The 19,869-nt window shown below is 43.9% G+C and overlaps 1 protein-coding gene across 2 annotated transcripts in view; it reads left to right on the forward strand.

The window, feature by feature from the left end:
- Positions 1 to 19,869, forward strand: part of egfra (epidermal growth factor receptor a (erythroblastic leukemia viral (v-erb-b) oncogene homolog, avian)) — a 41,847-nt gene that overhangs the window by 6,753 nt on the left and 15,225 nt on the right. For both annotated transcript variants that reach the window (XM_008298027.1, XM_008298028.1), the window contains exons 2-11: positions 13,836 to 13,987; positions 15,361 to 15,547; positions 15,645 to 15,776; positions 15,903 to 15,971; positions 16,231 to 16,349; positions 16,692 to 16,833; positions 17,332 to 17,448; positions 19,392 to 19,518; positions 19,619 to 19,692; positions 19,782 to 19,869. In XM_008298027.1, the coding sequence (XP_008296249.1) occupies positions 13,836 to 13,987; positions 15,361 to 15,547; positions 15,645 to 15,776; positions 15,903 to 15,971; positions 16,231 to 16,349; positions 16,692 to 16,833; positions 17,332 to 17,448; positions 19,392 to 19,518; positions 19,619 to 19,692; positions 19,782 to 19,869 (1,207 nt within the window). The remainder of the gene's footprint in view (positions 1 to 13,835; positions 13,988 to 15,360; positions 15,548 to 15,644; positions 15,777 to 15,902; positions 15,972 to 16,230; positions 16,350 to 16,691; positions 16,834 to 17,331; positions 17,449 to 19,391; positions 19,519 to 19,618; positions 19,693 to 19,781) is intronic.

Raw genomic sequence — 19,869 nt, forward strand, 5'->3', positions numbered from 1 at the left:
AGAGGAATCCCCTACAGGGAGCAGAACAATAGCTCCACAAACAAATCTCCATCTCAGAACGTTTCAGGAGAAAGCATTGTTTTGAGGGGTGGTGGCTGATCTCTGAAACTTGCTTCCCTAATAGCATTTCCTGTGCGGTCCATTAGCCCAGTGAACTAAATGGTGCATTTTAAAGTGTGACTCACTGCTCGTGGTTTGGACTTATTGGTGCATTTTGGATCATTTGTCCAATTTTTGTACATGAATCCTTGGATTTGACGAAAGCTATTGGGATAAAAGTCCTGGATGTTTGTTTTATTGCCCCCTTTGCATTGTAAAGAGGGGCCCTTCCTGCTTCTCATCCTGATTTCAAGGATGTTGGAGCTCGTTAACACCTTTAACCTGGGATATTTTCCGTTTGCCTGCTTGGAGGTTTAGCTTTTTCCGTGCTCGCGTGTGTAAACAATGGAGATCCTATGACAGATAGCGATGTCAAACCGCTCCGCTTGACTTGCCTCCAACTCGCTGCACTGACATCAAGTCTCGCTGTATCTGCTGAATTTGTAGGAAAGATAATTATTTACGCCTTTCAGGGGAATCCTGACCGGGCTCGTACGGTCGCAGCTTTTCATCGCTGTAATACCTGCGAAAAAGAGTGTTTTCTTTGCGAATGCTATTAAGGCATTACAGGCTTCAGTGCAAGGGCGGGGACGAGTGTCAGTCAGGGCCCACATGCAGTATGTAACTTTCCAGTAATTACTGAAAAGCTTCAGTGTTGTTATAATCTGTTATCTTGCATTCAGCAGCAGAAAAATGGTTTTGTGCATTTGACTGGAGGAAAATGGAACACTTGCTTAAAAAAAAGGAGTTTCTCGCATACGAACTAAACATCTACAGACATGTTAACTGATAACCTGTATTAGCTCCAGGTTGTTTCTTGTCTAGACCGTGCGTCACAGCTCTCAGTGAGTTCTCAGCTTACCGGGTGGCTGTTGTGGTGAACCTCCCTAACTAGAGCGTCTCCCACTGAAAATCTTAACTCTGAGTCAATACTACACATGTATGGTGGCTTTGCCTCCAGATAAGATAATGAGAAGACATGCATGGCCGAGAGACGCAAAGAAAAGGAAAAAGTGAAAGAGACAGATTATACGAAAACCCCAGGACTCCGGACAAAAGCTCCTTTATTCGGGACTTTGTTGTCTTCCTTGACACTGGCTTATCTGTCTTCCCTGACCTTAACTTGGCATGTAGACACGACTTTACGGCCTTGTGTCAACAGAGAGGAGAAAGGCTCGTCTGTTGGCTAAAAGTTACGAGGCTCATGTCATTTATATTGAACTGGGGCATCAAATCCTATATGTCGGCGGGAGTTTGCCTCACAATGCTAACGGGACCGACGGTTTTCTAGAGTCTCAATGAGGGTGTTAAGAAGCTGATGTGTAGGAGGTTTAAAGTTGACTGAATTAATCACTTGATTGTGACTTGACTTGAATCATCAGTTCTAAACATAATGGGCTGATGTTTCATTGGGTTTTCAGTGATTTGGAAGTTTTTAATGTCGTCAATAGTGGCGACTTCAAAGACTTCTGCTTAGTTCCCTTCGGTCACATGAGCAGTAAGTGCTGGTGTGTTTTTGAACCTCAGATCCTAACGGTGTCGCCTCTGTGATGTCCTCAGTTAGTTGGTATTTGGCACCTCGGTCCCGCCTGCATAACAGTTTTAGGTCAGCGTGCACGAAAGTAAAGAGGGGCTGAGCTGAGGAAGAACAACTGCAGTTAAAAAAGCTGCTTTGTACACAAGTGAGTTGAAGAGCGACTTGTGGAAAGATAAGTGTATTGTGGTCGAATGTTCGGCCTTTCGTATAGTTTCCTCAGTTAGTCAAAGGCTCAATCATCATTGTGTGACCTCATGTGGTCTTAGATCGGGACTTTACATTTATTTAATCCTCCACTTAATGGGATCCGTCAGTTCTTATAAATTTGAAGTGCAACACAAATTGCTGCACCAGATTTCGTGGCTCTCTATCCGATGGTGTTGGAGACATTTTCCTCTCCACCAGAAACGACGAGCTTGTGATGATGCTGCAGGAAGTCTCAGAGCAGCAGCAGAGTTACTCAGACGCACCCTGTGGGAGACCCCAATGACTGTGCACATTTTTTTAATTTAACCCGTAAATTTTATTGCTTAAAACTTTGACCTGCTGGTGGTATTAGAAGACATAAATTAGGATTCATCCTCTGGGCGTCATGGACGTCGCTACCAAATTTATTTCCAACTAATGAACAAAAGTGGACGAGACAGCCGTCAGCTCAACCCACAGAGCTGCGCTGCTGTCGAGGTTGAAGTAGTGATAAATGCTTGATCGGATAGTTTTGTATGCGCCTGAAGGTTTTTCTTCCAAAGCTACACACTAATATACAGAAACCAACCAGAAATCGCCCGATAGCCGGTGAAGTATAGTTCTGGCACGGTAAATGTTACAAATGTTCCTGCTCATGACAAAGCTCGGCCTGAATTACGACAGCAATGATGATAGGGCTGCTGGCAGGCTTCTATGAAAGGGTGTGTTAGAGCAGCCAAGGAAGATGTCACCTCTTCTCTTGCTTTGGTTCCAGTGTTTTACAAGCTTGCTTTGCCTCTCAGGGATTTCATCAGAGTCATAAAATGAATTTCATACCAGCCATTTACAGGTGAGCCGACAGCATTGTTCATTATATTGTCGCAACAGCAAGGCTTGGCTGCAGAGCTGGTCTGTGATTTGTTTAACTCCTGCAGCACTAAAACATAATATGCCCCACACCCCTTGTGTAGTACCTTTTCTAATTGCTTCGTAAGTTTCAACGACACCAATGTTTCATTGAGCTCAGAATTAATTTCCTGGTGGGACTTTGAGCGGAACATCTCTATTACTGCGTGTTTTCATAATTGAAGCCAGAGGCTTGTAAAATAAAAAAAATAAAAAAAACAAAGGAAGGAATTCTGCTTGCTTGGCCTGCAGCGTTTCCTTCCATGAAACGGTTAAAGTGACCATGTTGTTGCAGATTGTCCACTAAATCATTAATGTAGGCCCATAATTCAAATATATACTCTTGCGCTGTATCAGATAACGGCCCCGTCGCTGATAAATGATCAATATCTACTCCTCTCCTTTCATTTTCATAACAAACCACTTCAGCCTGATAGCTGTGGGCTCGGTGGGGAATGGGCTGTGGAGAAATACCCTGGAGTGCTTAGCTGGACCGGAGCCAGGAAGTGAGGATTAGCCCTCCGGACCTGCAGCATATCCACCACATCAACAACCTCTTCCTGAGCTGATTAGACAGCAGAGATTTATTAATATGAATCGACTTGTTTAGTTTTCATCTAAGTATTATTGTGATAATCAGGCACAAAGCAGATTTACAATAGATTAAAAATACTCAGAACCTAATTGGGTTTTCAGGTCAAACAATACATAAACAACCAAACCGCGTCTGATTTCTTTAAACAGTGGAGCTGGAATCTCTAACTGAATGTACAGATGGGTGACAAATTAAAGGAAAAGCCAACATGAAGTCTCTTAGTAAGGTATTAGGCCGTCTAGTGCCACCAGAACAGCTTTACTTTGCCACTGATTGTCCAAACATCTGCAACTCTGGAGGGGTTAGCATCAGAAGATATTCTTTCATTTGTTGTTTTGATGATGATGGCGGTGGTGGAGAGTTGAACATATGGGTCCAAAACCTCCCATAGATGTTCACTTGGGTTGAGATCTGCTGACTGTGAAGGCCATAGTATACGATTCCCTCCATTTTTATCATTAATAAACCATTCAGTGACCTCTGGGGCCCAGTGTTTGGGAGCATTGTCTTTCTGGAGCAGACCACTCCCTTCAGGATGGAAATGTTCTAACATATGATAAAGGCAATCAATTAGAAAAACTCTGAGGGGACCCAAACCCTGCCAGCAAACTGTCCTCACAGTATCACAGAGCCGCCGGATCCCCTCATTGTAGCGCTGAAGGATTCAGGTTTTCCATTCATTTGTCTGTACGTTAGACAGGCACCAGAACTTGCCTTTATTTCTGGCTTGGTGTCCAACACTTCTCGTACAGAGCCGTGAGCCGAAGTGTCCAAGATCTGTCCCGCGTTATAAACGGTTGGCACCTGTTGGTCGATTGGAAAAACATCCGGACTGGGATCCAGGATACGGAGCTGGAAACGTCATTACATCTGCTGAGCTGTTTAAATCATGGTTTTAATGGACATAACAATCTCGCCATGTGCTTCGCTGAGAAGCTGCAGTGGATCTGCTGATCTTATCACACCGTTAGTCTTTAAAGATGGAGGTCCTCATACACTGGTACATGATTTCTCTCACCTCCAGGCCTGCATCAGAGCTTGCGGTCGTATCATACGGGTTCGTACTTGAGCGTCTTTTGGGTCATTTTGGCTCAAAGCTTATTGTAGACCTTGGAGATACTAGTCGACAAAACAAGAGAGGAGGATTGAATGATGTGAGCTTTTAAATAAACCTTGTGATTAGATTTCTGGGCCAACTACTGTTTTCAGTGTTGAACTTTCAAAATATTTCCAATGGCAACGTGTAATATGCATTTTAAATGTTTCACACCAATAGTAGGAAATAAACTGCATTGCGTTGGTTACGTTTTCTCTCTAAAAGTGTTTTTGTCTTTCTTTTCCCTCGTGGCTGGGCGTCAGATTAGTGTTGGAAAGGTTTCGGATCCTGGCTTTCACACTGATTGTCCACTCTGGAGTAGTCATAAGAGTCTGTAGTGTGTGTTTCTGAGCCAGTGTCCTTGTGTTCGGCAGTGTAGCTGATAGCGAGAAAAGGGTCTAGCCTGCCAAGTATCAGGCCTTTGATGAGTGACGCAAAGCAGCCAGGCCTTAGGTTGTGCAAAAGCCCCTCTGTGTTTCTGTAGTGAGGGGGCGGCCTTGAAACAACCACCCTCCTCAGTCATAATCATCCTAAGCAAGCTTTGGACGTTGTTGTGGAGCCGTGTTAACCATGTGTGATGTGCTTTTTCTGTCAGGAACAGGATAACGCCCCGCACGTTAACAATGGATGAAATCTGAGCCGTGGGCTTCGGGGAGAGGTGTTTGATGAAAAACTAGCACCATTTTCTGTCAGCCCTCGCCGCTCACACTCGCATTGTGGAGACAGAACGGTTTTGAAAGCACTCCGAAGACTTTCACCGAGCACTCCCAGGCCCCGGCTGCTTGGCAGCGGTACCCTGTAGCGTTTCAAACATTTCAGTTTGATGTGTCATCAGGAAGACGTAGCGAAATTCTTCCGAGCTATCCTGCGCAAATTAAATCGGTCACGCTTTTGGCGGGTACAACACAACATGTAACAAAATACCCCTTTTTCACGGCGTCCAAAATTATGAGAGTTCCTCGGCTGTAGGAACGAATTCCCCGAGCTCCATTTGTCCCTGACTCTTGCCCTCTGCCAGTGTGGATGAGGAAGAAACTACTCATCAGTGGATTTAAGGGCCTGCTGATGTGTAAAGCTGAGGCTGAAATGGTGAGTAAGGGCTGAGCAACAGAGTAAAGCTTACTAACTCAAACCCCCGGGCTTTTGTAGAATATTCCTTTTATGGGGTCACTCTCTGTGAAGACTCCAGTGGGCCTGAGTTGCTAGAGACATGACTAAGGCAGTAACAGAGTTGTTGGCAGGCAACGCTGTGAAAAGAGCGGTTAGATCTACACAGAAATGAGCCCGTCAGCCATCGGGCTAAAAATAAGAAGTCCTTAAGCAGAAAAGGCAGCCTCAAAGAGCGCCTATCTGCTTTATTTGGACTGAGTGAGGACTCAGTCAGTGAAGGTTATCTGTCCTCTCCGTCGAGGTGCTCCAGACCTGAGCCGCTGATCTGCAGCGCCGGGAACGCTTAAACCAACCGGGGATTCCCGAATCACAGCTGCTTTCTCTTGCTGGAATGATGTGTGAAATGTGTGGGTTTCTACGCTTTGTGGTTGTTGTTGTTCTTTCTCTCTCTCTCTCTGCTCGTCTTTTCCAGGCATGGCTCAGTGATGGCTGGTGGAAGGAGGGCCGGGGTGGCGGGGGGAGGAGGTGAGGCATTGAGCAGTGAGTTAGCAGCAGTGTGCTCGACGCCCACTCCTTCTCCGGTCTTCCTCTCGGGCTTCCTGTGGGATTGAAGAGGAGTATGGCTTTAACAGGGAAGGAGAGGAAAAAAATAGAGGGGGGGGGTTGTCTTGGCTAGAATGAGCTTCAATAGGGGGAATGTCTGGACGTTAAAGAGGAAGTGGGTTGAATGTTGGAACATTCTCGGGGAATGGTGGGTGCATTATTGGAATTTAAATGGGCCTGGAGTTGTGTGAGTTTTGAGTAACAGCAGTGGGATTGTTTGGTACCTTTGCAGAGCCTTAATGGACTTTCCAACAGGGCACGAAGGAGGATGGTCTGATTAAAATTACAGCTTCATTATTTGGGCCAATCATATGTGTGTTTTCACAGTAAAAGAAAAAACAGTGTGTCAAACCAATTTGACAGAATCAACTAGTAATCTATGCCTGTTGCAGTAACTGCAGGAGGATGAATACATCTGTGACTATGCACATAAATATGCAGCGTGTTGATTATTCACAGCGGCGGCTCAAACAATAACCAGCACGTAGGCAGTGAAAGAGCGTCTGGTCGGTCAGTAACTACATGATGAATATTTTTAAATCAAAAAGTTAACTGAAATTACAAAACAATAGAGCGCTCAAACCTTTGGGGAGGGAAAAAAAAAAGCGTAACACAAGGAGCTGTCAACACAACAGATGCTATCACCGTTATACGTTTGTGTGGTGAATAGTCAGCAAAAATCAGTTTATACACGCAGGCTGACGTCATGGATGTTGGGTTTTGGACAACAATAAAACTCATTTTTTAACTGATTTTTTTTTACATTCCCTCCTTTATGTTTACATTTCCTCTATAGGGTATTACTTTACTCTGAAAGTGAAACCGTAGAGGTGTAAGCTTTGGGCACAGAAACCTCCTAGAACATCCCTGGAGTTAATGTAACGAGAGCTGCAGAGTTAAAATGAGAGAAAAACACATTCGTCCCTGTTTCTGTGGATCATATGTGGACACAGGCTAAAATTTGTGAATCGCTAATTGATGATAGCAACAAAGAGTCTGTGAAGATCCTCGGTCCTCCAGGTCATGGTTGTTCTCGTAGTTTAATCCTATATAACTGGACTTGTTTGAGCGCCTTGAAGACGTTCCACCTCTCATCCAAGAGGCTTCATCAGCTCTGACTGACTAGTTCCAGATACTGATATCCTTAAGGAGCCGTTAACATTTAGGTTTCAGTTGGGGTTTGTTGCTCCTCCCCCCGTTATACGAGCCGTTAGTACTCCCACTGCCACAAAGGGGTTCGTTAGGGTCTTTTGTGGTTTTATCTTCCAGGGGATAGATCTTCGGTCTGAACTGTAAACAGGTGAGAGATGACGCCTCAGACCTCCACCTCTGTTGAGGGATGGTCTTTCCAGTTGGACATAGATGGCTTCTTTCACTCCTCTCTCAAACCATCCTCCCTCTGTGGCCAAAGTCTGTCCATTACTGTCTTCAAAAGAGTGTACTTTGTCCTTCAGACGCCTCTTGGATGAGGTGGTGAAACGTCTTCAAGAAACTCAAGCAAGTCCAGTTGCTACGATTAATATCAACACAGACAAACTTCCATTAATCTCCCTAGTATTGGAGCGTCACTGCTCCAGAAGTAAAAGCTGCTTCTTGTTCTTGAATGAGACATTATCAGGCCTTCAGGTCTCAGGACTGATCACAGTATGCCAGATTGTGAGTATACATACTGTTTTCCTGTGTTTGTGCAGAACCTAAATCCATGATTTCCTCACGCCGAGGTGGAGAGTAAACAATGTGATGGCTCGGCCACAGGTATCTGGAGTGTCTCACTGACTGGTAGCGAGCGCTCGTCAGGGGCCCAGAGTAAACATGAGCCTTTTTGGTCTTTATTTGGTCACTTTGCTGAGCTTTCAGCAGACTGAACTTCACTGGCTGCGCTCAGACTCGGGCCGGGCCAGCGAGTGTTGTCAGAGGGATGGAACTCTGCAGAGGACGCGTGACGTGTTCGCTGGGCTTCTTCGTTTTCTTGTGTTGTGCAGCTGACCACTCCCGTGTTTTGTCCCCTTTGTTAGCCTTTGCAGGGAAAGGTCATCCGTGTTCATACGTCAAGTGCGAAGCTTTACACCCCCTTTCCACAGCTTGACCCCACAGCCCACTGCTATGTCCCACATCTACATTCGGTTAGCTAAACCACAAACCACTCCTGACTCTCGTTTCTGTGCTCACTCCCTCTCTCCCTCACTTCCTTTCCTTCTCGGACAGTACATTTAGTTTGATTTAAGCTCGTCTCATGTCGTCCTCCCCCGGAGACGACAATCAGCTACCATCTGGTTCAGCGTCGCAGGGTGGCCATCTGAACTCACCCTGTGCAAAGATCAACTTCCTGAGATGTCAGAGGGGCTTGTGTTGTTGCATTCACTGGGGATGGGGAAGGAAAGTGTGTGAGGGGGGGTATCCTCCAGTACTGGCCCCTTCTTCTTTTCTGAGGCCCCAAGATGTTTTCTCCAAGGGATTGATGGATCTCCCACGCAAAGGAAGACTGCATTTCCCCTGAACAGAGAGCAGGATATCAGGAATTTTTAAGTCCTTACTACAAAGTGTGTTTATAGGAACGTATCACACCACCACCACCACCACAAAACGCATGCATGACGACTAGTCATGTCGCTTTTGTCTTTATGTGACATCTGATCCCTCATATCCTCCTGAACCTCAGCCACTCAGGCGATATAAGAGGAGGAAGTATGAGCTGAATGCAGTGAAAGAATCAAGGAAGAAGCTTTTTTTTCTTCCTCCATTCATTCCCTGATAGAGGGCTTTGGGAGATTTATACTTCCCTGAAATCCAAAGGGTTGGGATCGCTGCTACCCCGAGGAGCCCTGACTTTAAACTGATAAAAAGCAGATTGTGTCTTTTCCCTCCCCCTTCCTATCACTGTCCTCCTACCAGATATATGAGGGGGTTAACCATAATTTACCTCTAAATGAGGGAATTAATCTTGGCATCGATCTGTTATCAGGGCAGGAACGCTGCAGATTGACTTACATAAGAGGTTTTGCTGTAATGCTGTTGACGTGGAGAGAGAAACAAACAAGCCCTGTCAGTAAGCGCTGCAACTTCCCTTTAATCATGTATAAGTTTTCAGATAATGTAATTATCGGACTCTGGACACGGCATAATTGAATTACAGGTAGTGAAAGAGAGGAAGAGGAAGAGGCAGGAACATTTGTGTTGCCTGTAGAAAGGTATAAAGCACAACCATGTCCTGTAGATGTATAGGAAACGGCTCACATTTGTGGACGCTCACTGTTTCTACAAAAGGAAAACTACAAAGTTTCATCCAAACACGTAAATGAGACCCGAGAAAGTGAATTTATGGCAGACGTTGACTTTTTTTCCTCTGGCTGGTTTTGGTCCTGAACGTCGTACACTTGATCTCGCCATGTTTAGTTAATGTGTCTCCAATGTTTACTGTAAATTGTCTGCAGTGACTCTGGTTATATATCCCGCTCTATTTGTACCTCGTTTCTCCGTAAAATAAGTTTCTCATCTTCAAAGTTGAAATAAGAGGTTTACTTTGCGCCGTTTGGTGCCAGCGCTGCTTTCGTGATGAAGAAGACGGACGTCCTAACACAAACGATAGCATTAATGCAGTCCGTACATCAGGCCTTCAGTAAATGAACAATTTTTAAAGGAAAAGTACCAAAAATGCATAAAATGTGGTTGCAGCTTAATGATAACAATCAGCCTTTATTAATCCTACAGTGGGTACATCTCCGTCATTACAGCAGCAAGGGAGATTGTTCATTTAAAAAAATATCAGTAATAAAATAAACAAATCACAACAAGTTCTGGTTTAGATTGGCCCGATTCCTCTGGATGTAGAAATAGTAATATTCCACTTGCAGAGATTATTTCATGAGTACAAATACTGAAAGAGAAGTGTTTATCTAGTCTATCTATGATTGCATTACATTTTCCATTAATATCTACCGTTGCACTACTGTACATTCACACTCTGTGTATCGTGTAAATCGTTCCCGTTGCACTGTTGCACACACTGAACAACCTTCCCCCCTTTTAATGAGCACAACATGCACCACTGTACATCGTGTACATGATCCATATTTATACTAAACACTTCTGTGTATTGTTACTGCGTATGCACTTCTGGTGAGACGCCATCTGCATTTGGTTGTCTTGTGCTTGTGACAATGACACTAAAGTTGAATGTAATCATATTTGTTTGCAAGTAGAAAAAGACTTCTGTAGAAAAAACATGATACTGCACAGAGTTTCTAAATGTGCAAATAATTCGCTGCTTTGAATGTGCTGAAGATGCATCAAAAAGAAAGTGTGACAGTTTTCAGTGTGTGTATTGTAAGAAAAGGAAAGTTGACACAAGCTTTAAAGCAAGACTTGCACATTTATCTTTAATTTCCTGCTCTTGTAGACTAATACTAGCTTCCCAGCCCGGACTCTTGTCACATGCATGTGAATGCTCAGCTTGAGCCTGTGAGTGAAGACACACAGGAATGCACCTGGTACCATACGGTATATTCTCTTTGCTTATGTTGGACTGAAACAATGAGCTAATTATCTCACATAATAAGCTTAGGCAGCGTCTTTTTCTTTAGTCGGGCAGATCCTATAGCCTCAAGAAACAAATATCTACCCACACACCCTTGACTTCCAGCACTAGTCCCCGAGTAAACATCAAATGAGCGATATGTGACCGCACATTGCAACAAGCTTAGATGACTAATGATCGGGTTTATCGAGTCTTTTGTCTCGCTCTGACTGGGTGCTGATCAGCGCAGCTCAATCCAAGCAATGTCTTGTACGAGTCACACTGTCGCACGCTTACACACATGCCAATACACCCACACACACACACACACACACACACATGCACGCGCACACACACACACACACAGTGCTGAGGATAAGATACACCAGACCTGCCACTCCTTTCTCCTGCAGTTACCTTCTGGACATTTAGTGACGACAATACAGCTGGAGTTCGTGAAGCAATCGGCAATTAGTCTTTGTCACAGTATCAGTTACATCACCGAAACCCCACCCTTGCCCTCGCGTTTAGGCAGACTACAGACAACAAGTTGCGTTTAAGAAAGCTGGAAAATTCGATGTTGAGTCAGCTTATACGGAAAAACACACTCCCCGGTCGGTTGCAACGTGCACACTCACTAACCTGTTCGTCTCTCACAACGGTAGCTCACAAGTTGTGCAAACGTCTTTATGACACATCTAAATCACGTCTACGGGAGTCGTTTCCATTTGGAGAGAGTCGTGTTGTTAAAGAGTAGGAAGAACAACGGGGGCAGAGTTACTCAGCCCTCCTCCAGATTTAACTTCTGGTGTTGCTCCAGCCTGACCTAGTTTCTTTCTCTTGGAGCAGCAGCCTGACGAGGAAGCAGGTTTATGGTCAAACATCAGGCCATTTACCACCTGCACCGGAGTTATGAAATCAACAACTGGACAAGGAGAGTGTTTACTGTGGCTATTTGCCTGCCTGCTTGTGCAATCATCGTTTGGCACTCAGAGTCTGAGCTTCGGTTGCAGGAAGTTTGTTGAACCTTTGGTCACCTGCCTCATCCTGCTTATCATAACTACTAACAGACGACAACATTCGAACTGGGAGCAGCCTGAACGTGTGCATATGGAGCATAAACACACATGTACACAGCGCTTAACGAATGTATTAGATCACCACCCAATGCTAGGTTTATACCACAGCTGCCCTAGATTAAATTTAACTACATTTTTATCATTATAATATAATTATTACTGTTATCCATGAATTTTAAAATGTACTATTTTACAAAAAAAAAGAGAAAAAAACAGTAAAGCTCATTATTATTTCTTGATTAAGATGTCAAATTATAGTTATTTACTTGCATTCCTGAACAGAAAAATGTAGTTTTAGTGGCTGAATGTGATGCTTGATTAATTTGTCAGAGGCGCCCAGTGAGCTGCTCAGGTTTGGGGATAAAAAGGTGAATTAAAATTCCTCCTTCCTGTTCAAAACGGTGAAACGTGGAGAGCTGAGTGGTGGACAGGTGGTCTAATACATTTGTTAAGAACTATATATACATATAAAGTATATATATAGTCTAATGACAAACACATTCATCCCAAACCTTATTAGCAAACTGTCGTCTGGAATGCTCACATCAGGTTTATTAATATTCACAGCAGCAAAATCATGACAACCTTTTGTTTATTACAGTTTGGTTTCGCAGTCTGAGTAATAATTAGGAGGCTAATTACATCTCGCACGGCTCCTCTAATTAAAACAGTCCGCTCGCTTTTGCTCGTCTGCCTCCGCTCGCCTGGGCGTTGGGCTGCTGGACTGCAGGGTTCGTGTCGCGGAGATCCCTCAGGGACAAGCTAATGAGGAGGAAGAAGAAGAAGAAGGAGGGCGGCAGACAGCTGTTTGTGCCTAATTCTCCCTGATTAGGTTCCTTTTAGTGCTGCTGTGTGAACTCAACACAACGCGAGGGGTAAAAACGCACAGTGGAAGTGAAGCATTGTGTGGCTCCCGACGCAATTTGGAGTGAGCTGAAAGACGATCCGTTTCTTTTTCTTCCAATCAGATACGGCCCGGCACAGTTATATGGGCTGCTGTGTGTGTGGTGAGGTGTGTCTCAGAATTTCGAGTGCATGGTTTGGCGCTCTGTGCAGTCAAGAGCTGACATGTTGTGGAATGTGACCTAGACATTACTGCAGCACCATCACTTCTAATAAACAGGGCCAATAATCTCCTGTTTTTCTTAAGATATTGCTCAAGTTAAGCCATAAATTAGAACTGAAAAAAGGGGGGAAAAAATCTATTACTTGCTTAATTTTATGTGCATGCAGACAGTGTGTGTGTGTGTGTGTGTGTGTGTGTGGCTGTGTGTGTGTTGGGTGGTTTTCTACACCACAGACTCCCTCTTTATTGCCAGTCAGAACCTGTCCGACCAGCTCAGGATGACTGAACATGCACCGGGGAAGATGACCTGTTCTCCAAAGACGCTCATTCTTTTCTTTAAAACTACATCCATTCAGAAAAGAAATCCTTTTGTGTCTTCTTTGCCTGTCGGTGTTACTTCCTTCCTTATTGGGACGTTTTGTTGTGTAACACTAAGCAGCAGCAGCAGCGCCGCCGTCGTCCTGCGTATCGCCTGTTAATGGCTTTGTTGTTGGAGCAGCTAAAAAGTGAGTCATTACAGAAATTGGCCCTAAAATCAGATTAAACTAGGCTGAAGTTATTGAGACTGCTCGGTATCAGATTCACAGATCTGAATTCCCAATAAAGAGCTCTCCCAGTCCTCCTGGAATCTGTGACACACCAGATCTTTTCTCTGGAATACCACAGTGGAGATGCTGGGGCTGTTTTAACTAGGCTGCATAGCGGCGGAAACACTGAGGCCTGTGCCAGTATAAATACAGTTAACTCACTTTGACTCACAACAAGAGCTCGCCTCGTCGCTGAGATTTGATTTCTGTTGGAGATGCAACCCAGATCGGTTATTTTCACATGAAAGCTGGCCAAGTTATGACTGCACAGACCAAACTCATGAACAAAGACACGCAGCAAGTCATAAATTGAGCCAGTGTGTTACATAAGCAGCGTCGTACTTGTGCACTGTGGGCCTCGGATTAGAGCCTTTGTGACACTGTGCTGCAGTTTCAGACGCTCAACTGTTTGAAATAAGCATCCAGATGAATCCATTCTCCTCTCGTCTTTCCCGCAGTATGCCAAGGCATCAGCAACCGGCTAAACCTCCTGGGTACTAAAGACGACCACTACGTGAACATGGTGAAGACCTACAGTAACTGCACCGTGGTCCTGGAGAACCTGGAGGTCACCCACATGGAGGAGCATCGTGACCTGTCCTTCCTCCGGGTAAAGACTGCAAACAGTTAGCGGTTTAAGGCCCAACACGCACACAGCAGATCGGTGCAGGTTCCTATTATTGTAGGTCGTCTCTCTGGTGGTCCGAAGCCGGTCTGCTGAACAGTCTGTCCCGGATCTCTGCAGGCTCATCACCGCTCATATCGCCGCAGCTCACATAATTAAAATCAGCGGAGAGTGAGAACTTATGATGAGTCAGTGTGTTTATAATGCTCTGGTTAGACGCCAGCTGTAAGGACGAGGCTGTGAACACCGGGCAGATGTGATGAGGGACCACACACACACACACACACACACACACACACTCACGCACAGGCGAGCACACAAACACACAATAACACACAGTCAGCAGACATGATGCAGCAGTTCTAAGTTTATCATAAAAAGGAGGGATCATGTTTTTAAAAATCCTCTTTGTGGCACTCTGATTCTTCTCTCTGTGATCCAGCTGTCATAATCCAGATGTTGGAGGCTCGGACTTATGTCAATATGCTGATGAAGTTTGTTTTTTTTCATCACCTTTCCAGCTACATGCATAAAACCCCATTTTACCATTTTATTGTTGAGTGTAGCCGGTGGTTTCTCCACTGAGTTGTGTGATATGAACCGAAGCATCTTTGGAGGCGATCTCCGTTTACTGAAACTTGACAGACGACAAAAAACAAACACAAAATCCGCCGTCAGTTGCCGACTTGTACCGCTACAGAAATGACATGACAGAACAACATATTAGAACCAGGAAAGTAAACTTATAAGTGAAACTGTGTACATTAGAAAACACACAGATAACAGGTAAGGCAGGAAAAACCCATTTATAGGACACGGTGGGTGACCACAAGTCTATGTGGGGTACTGGGACCCCCCAGGTGAAGGTTCAACACCATAACCATAGGACAGAGCAGATGTTGAGTGATTCTAATAATGAAAGTAATAACAATAAAATAACAGTAAATTAAAATATATATATAGCACATTATGTATCACTAATATAACAATACATGCATATTTAATACAAAACTGCTGCTGCACACTGACCCTGTTACACGAGGAAGACCTGCAGACAGAACTCAGGGCTGAAAAAACGACTCGTGCAACTGCTTGTAGAAAAAAAAACATGATTTGTTCTAAAGTTCTCCTAAAACTATTATTTTTTTTAGTTTTTAAAATCAGTTTAAAGGTAAGAGAGAACACATTTCCACACATCTATCACTGAAACTGACATCAGGTTGATATAAATGCACATAAACACAGAACCTTACAGAGGCTCAAATTTAATTCTGATCTGTTTTACTGTTGCGGTTAGAAAACCGCTGCCTTTGCACATTCTTTCATTCACAGCCAGGTATTCCCCTTTTGTTCCACAGTCTATTGAAGAAGTGGGTGGCTACGTCCTGATCGCCCTCAACACAGCACCCAGGATTTCTCTGGAGAACCTGCGCATCGTCCGAGGCCATACCCTCTATGAGGGAGAGTTTGCACTTGCTGTGCTTTCCAATTATGAGAAAGGAACGGATCAGGCCACCAGCGAGATTCTTCTGACCAACCTGACAGGTGGGTCCGGGTCACAGACCTTTCTCCACAAAGCTCAGTCATTTTTTATAACTGTAGAAATCCGTCAGACTCACATAGCTTTTGCTGACTATCTCAGAAATCCTAAAAGGAGGTGTATCGTTTGAGAACAACAAGCTATGCAATGTGGAAACAATCCAGTGGTTTGATATCGTCAGTGCTGACAAGAAGCCCAAGATGCTGCTCCCGGCTGCCAGCAACAACCCCCGATGTAAGCATTACGTTTCACAACAGAAGACAAACAGTGAAAAATTAGTTCATCTGTCTGCGTTTTGGGTGTTTAAAGGCGGAGGTGAGCTAAACATTTTGCAACGTGTCTTTTCACCTGCCTTCACAGGTAGAAGATGTGACTCGAGCTGCTTCAATGGTTCGTGTTGGGCTCCTGGTCCTCAGAACTGTCAGACGTGTAAGGCCTGAATTTATGTTTAATCATCTAACATTAAAGAAACAATATCACAAACACTGTAGGTGTGTGTTTCTCTTGCATTCACCTGACATGACAGGCTAATTAATTATAAACTGCATACACACAACAGCAAGGTGAAGCTCTTTTGTGCACCTGCTCCATCATGTGAACATGTTAAAATATTCTGATGTGCAGTTTTCAAAAACATAAGAACGACTTGCTGGTCGCTCCGCTGAATTTGTGCTGTTTTCTTGTCCAGTAACGAAGCTGAACTGTGCACAGCAGTGCTCTCAGAGATGCAGAGGACCTTCACCAAGCGACTGCTGCTACGAGCATTGTGCCGCAGGATGCACAGGACCCAGACCGACCAACTGTCTGGTGAGGCAAAGACAGCACCAGTAAAAACAAGCTTAAACAGCCAAATACGCTGAATATTTCATGCTACTCCGTTAAATCGTAAACGAGAACCCTCCGACAAAACGAAGCTCCCTCTCAGCAGCATCTGTTTTTATGATCAGAAATATTGTTATTGGTTTCAGTACCAATGAGACATGTATCTGCTGATTAAATCTTTGGTTTGGCAGCGCCTGGAGCATCAGCGTCTGCTCTCCCTCTCTATGCAGCTCTGAGGATTAAGCCAAGGCTGTGATAGAGGAATGCAGTGTTATCATTAGTGTGGGGCTCTGTTTTGGTCCCAGATGACTGTTGTTTGTGCTGCAGGCCTGCCGGGACTTCCAGGATGACGGGGTGTGTAAGGACTCCTGCCCAGGCCTCATGCGCTACGATCCCAACCTGCACCAGCTGGTTCCCAACCCGTTTGGAAAGTACAACTTCGGGGCCACGTGTGTCAAAACCTGCCCACGTAAGAGAAACGTTTTTTTTTTGTATTATAGCCAATTTTTTTTAATCAACTTCCAGTCCTTCTAGACACAGATATATTTAATATTATATCTCCACAGTCAAGACAAATAAAAGCTTCATTTGGCAATATGGAATGTGTGATTGTAAACTTTTTTCACGTCGTGGTGTCCTGAACAAGCGTCCAGGTCGTCCTTCAGGGTTGTTAAACATTCAGTGGCTACAGTTTAATTATAAACTTTATCAACAGGGGAAAGAAAATGATTGAGTTTCAGGGTGTGTTAATGCAACAACCGCTCTTTGCAAGTTTAACTTACGCAAGTCTGCCTCTGTATTACTCTCTAGCCTATATTGTATGGCCTACATATCTGGTTGTATAACTACCACGAGATGGTCCTGCTGGAAGGAACACTTTCCTTCGTCTTCCTACATCCAGATGCTTTGTACTACTCTGATATGATGTTAATACTGAACTATATCCTGTATTTTGCCATCGCCCCAGATAACTACATCGTGACCGACCATGGCGCCTGTGTGCGGACGTGCAGCGGCAACACATACGAAGTGGAAGAAGGCGGAGTCAGGAAATGCGCCGCGTGCGTCGGGCTGTGTCCGAAAGGTGAGAGGTGCAGCTGTTGCCGTGCAACCTGGAGACGTGTTTCTGACAATATGCAAGATGCAGGTTTGTAGCGGCGGAAACGCAACTACGAACATTTCTTAGGCAGTGTGCTTCGGCACAATTCCGAGGTACACAAGCGCATCCACTTTGCTTCTGAGACATATATTGCAGTTTGGTGCATAACACGGACCTGACACGGGTCATGCACATGTCAGCGTTTCTATACATGTGTAGGACTGTTGTTATTATTCAGTGTTATTCTGTCAGTTATGTCCTTTCTTTTTTTTTTTTAAGTTATTTTTTTGGCCCTCTTGCCATTATTGTATAGGACAGTTGAGAGAGACACAGGAAATTTGGAGAGAAGAAAGGGGTAAGGACTTGCAAAGGGCCATGAGCAGGACTGAACCCATGACTGCTGCATCAGGGACCATAGCCCCTGTACATGGGTCGCCAGTTCAACCAGTTGAGCTATAGCGGCGGCCCAGTTACGTCCTTTCTAATGCAAAATGGGCATCAATCTTTGTCATGATAACTTGCCATTAACCAAAGGTCAGGGTTGGGAGGGTTTAGGGTTATTTGAATAGGGTTTGATGACTAGTTTAGAGTCTACCACCCTCCAGATCAAGTCACATTTAATGACACAGCTATAATGGTCTCATGACAACAAATATCAACAACAACCCCATATGACAGTTTATTGCAATGTAAACACATGAAGCTAAATAGTTTCCTGAAGTCCAATGACTGGGCTTTGCTGTGTTTATGACGGCTTTATAGCATCTCAGATCCTGTCCACACTAATAACCCAAATAAAAAATTAGTCATAACAGTCGTAAACATTTATAAAGACTCCTCATGTTTATGTCAGTCTTCGTCAGCCGGTGTTACCTGTGTTTCTAATCCACTGCTTCATGTAGAAGATGAGGTATAAATTCTTTGCAATGAATTCGTTTGGTATTTTGTGGACTACACGTTATTTGCTTTCTTGCTGAGAAGTTTGGCACCTCCAGGAAGCTACTCGTAGCTTAGCTGCAACCAACAGGGTCGAAAATTCAGATTTTTCAACCAAGGCAGATAGGAGACACGTATGGAGACAATGACGAATTTAAATAGTAAAATATCTACACTATATGGACTTCCTTTTTTGGGGCCACTTGGAAAAATATTGATTCCAGTTTTTTTTTGCTTTTTTTGTGCATTGTGAAATCTCTTGTATAAGCAGATACATGTGGCTTTAGTTTTTCTACATCCTACGTAACAAAGACGTTTGTGAGTCCTTCTTCATGGTTGTGCCGTTTCTGTGGGGAGCAGGACCTTTTATTGGAGTGAAAAATGAGCCCACAGACAGGAAAAGTGTGACGGGAACAAAAACCACGCATGAAATTGGAGTTCAGAGGGTTAATATGGCAATAGCTAGCGGTTAGCTTAGCACAAAAGCACAACTTGCCAGATATGTGCTTTGTCTTCTGCATGAAGTAATATTGATTTTTATAGATATTTGTGAGTAGATTTTATCAATTTTGATCAGAGCTCAATTAATTTCCAGTCTTACTGCTAAGCTAAGTGTTATGCTAGGCTAAACTGCTTTATGCTAAGCGATGCCGCAAAATACAATCTTTTTCATTCTTGGCAAGAAAGCAGTTGAGAGTATTTTAGAAAATGCCAAACTGTCTCTTAAACTCATATATTATTCTGTGATGAACACAATATAATACATCATTATAGACAAGCTAGCTAATAGTAAATAGTTAGCTAATGTGATTATCTCCACCTTTGATAGCCACATGCTAATTCAAATGGATCATACTGTAAGCATAATGAGCACCCTTAATAATTTTTACATGTATTTTACTGACAATAATACTTTTACTGTACGAACATCAAGGTATTACTTGTGTTAAACGTGACTACTGCCTGTAACTCAGTTTATTTGTTTCCTACAGCGTGCAACGGACTGGGAACAGGAGACCTGCTTCACACCTTGTCTATCAATGCTACGAACATCGACTCCTTTAAAAACTGCACCAAAATCAATGGTAACATCGACATTATCCACACATCGATTTATGGGTAAGTCGAGGACATTACTAGTGTTACAGTCTTCATGTTGTCAGCTGTGAGACACTGCTGGGCGCCCTCACCAAAAACCAATAATGTGCATTATTTGTAGGGATACATTCACCAAAACACCGAAGATGGATCCTGCCCAGCTTGATGTGTTTAAGACAGTTAAGGAAATTACTGGTAAGACTACGTAAGATGTGACTAATGCTCAATAACAATAAAACGCTCACTAAAGAGTTTCACAATTAACAAACCATTTGTTGCTTCAGGATATTTGTGGATTCAGACGTGGCCAACAAATATGACCTCACTCAGTCCGTTTGAGAATCTGGAGGTCATTCGTGGAAGAACTAAACG

The sequence above is a fragment of the Stegastes partitus genome, unplaced genomic scaffold (assembly GCF_000690725.1).
Source record: "Stegastes partitus isolate 25-593 unplaced genomic scaffold, Stegastes_partitus-1.0.2 Scaffold1272, whole genome shotgun sequence".
NCBI classification, from domain to species: Eukaryota; Metazoa; Chordata; class Actinopteri; family Pomacentridae; genus Stegastes; species Stegastes partitus.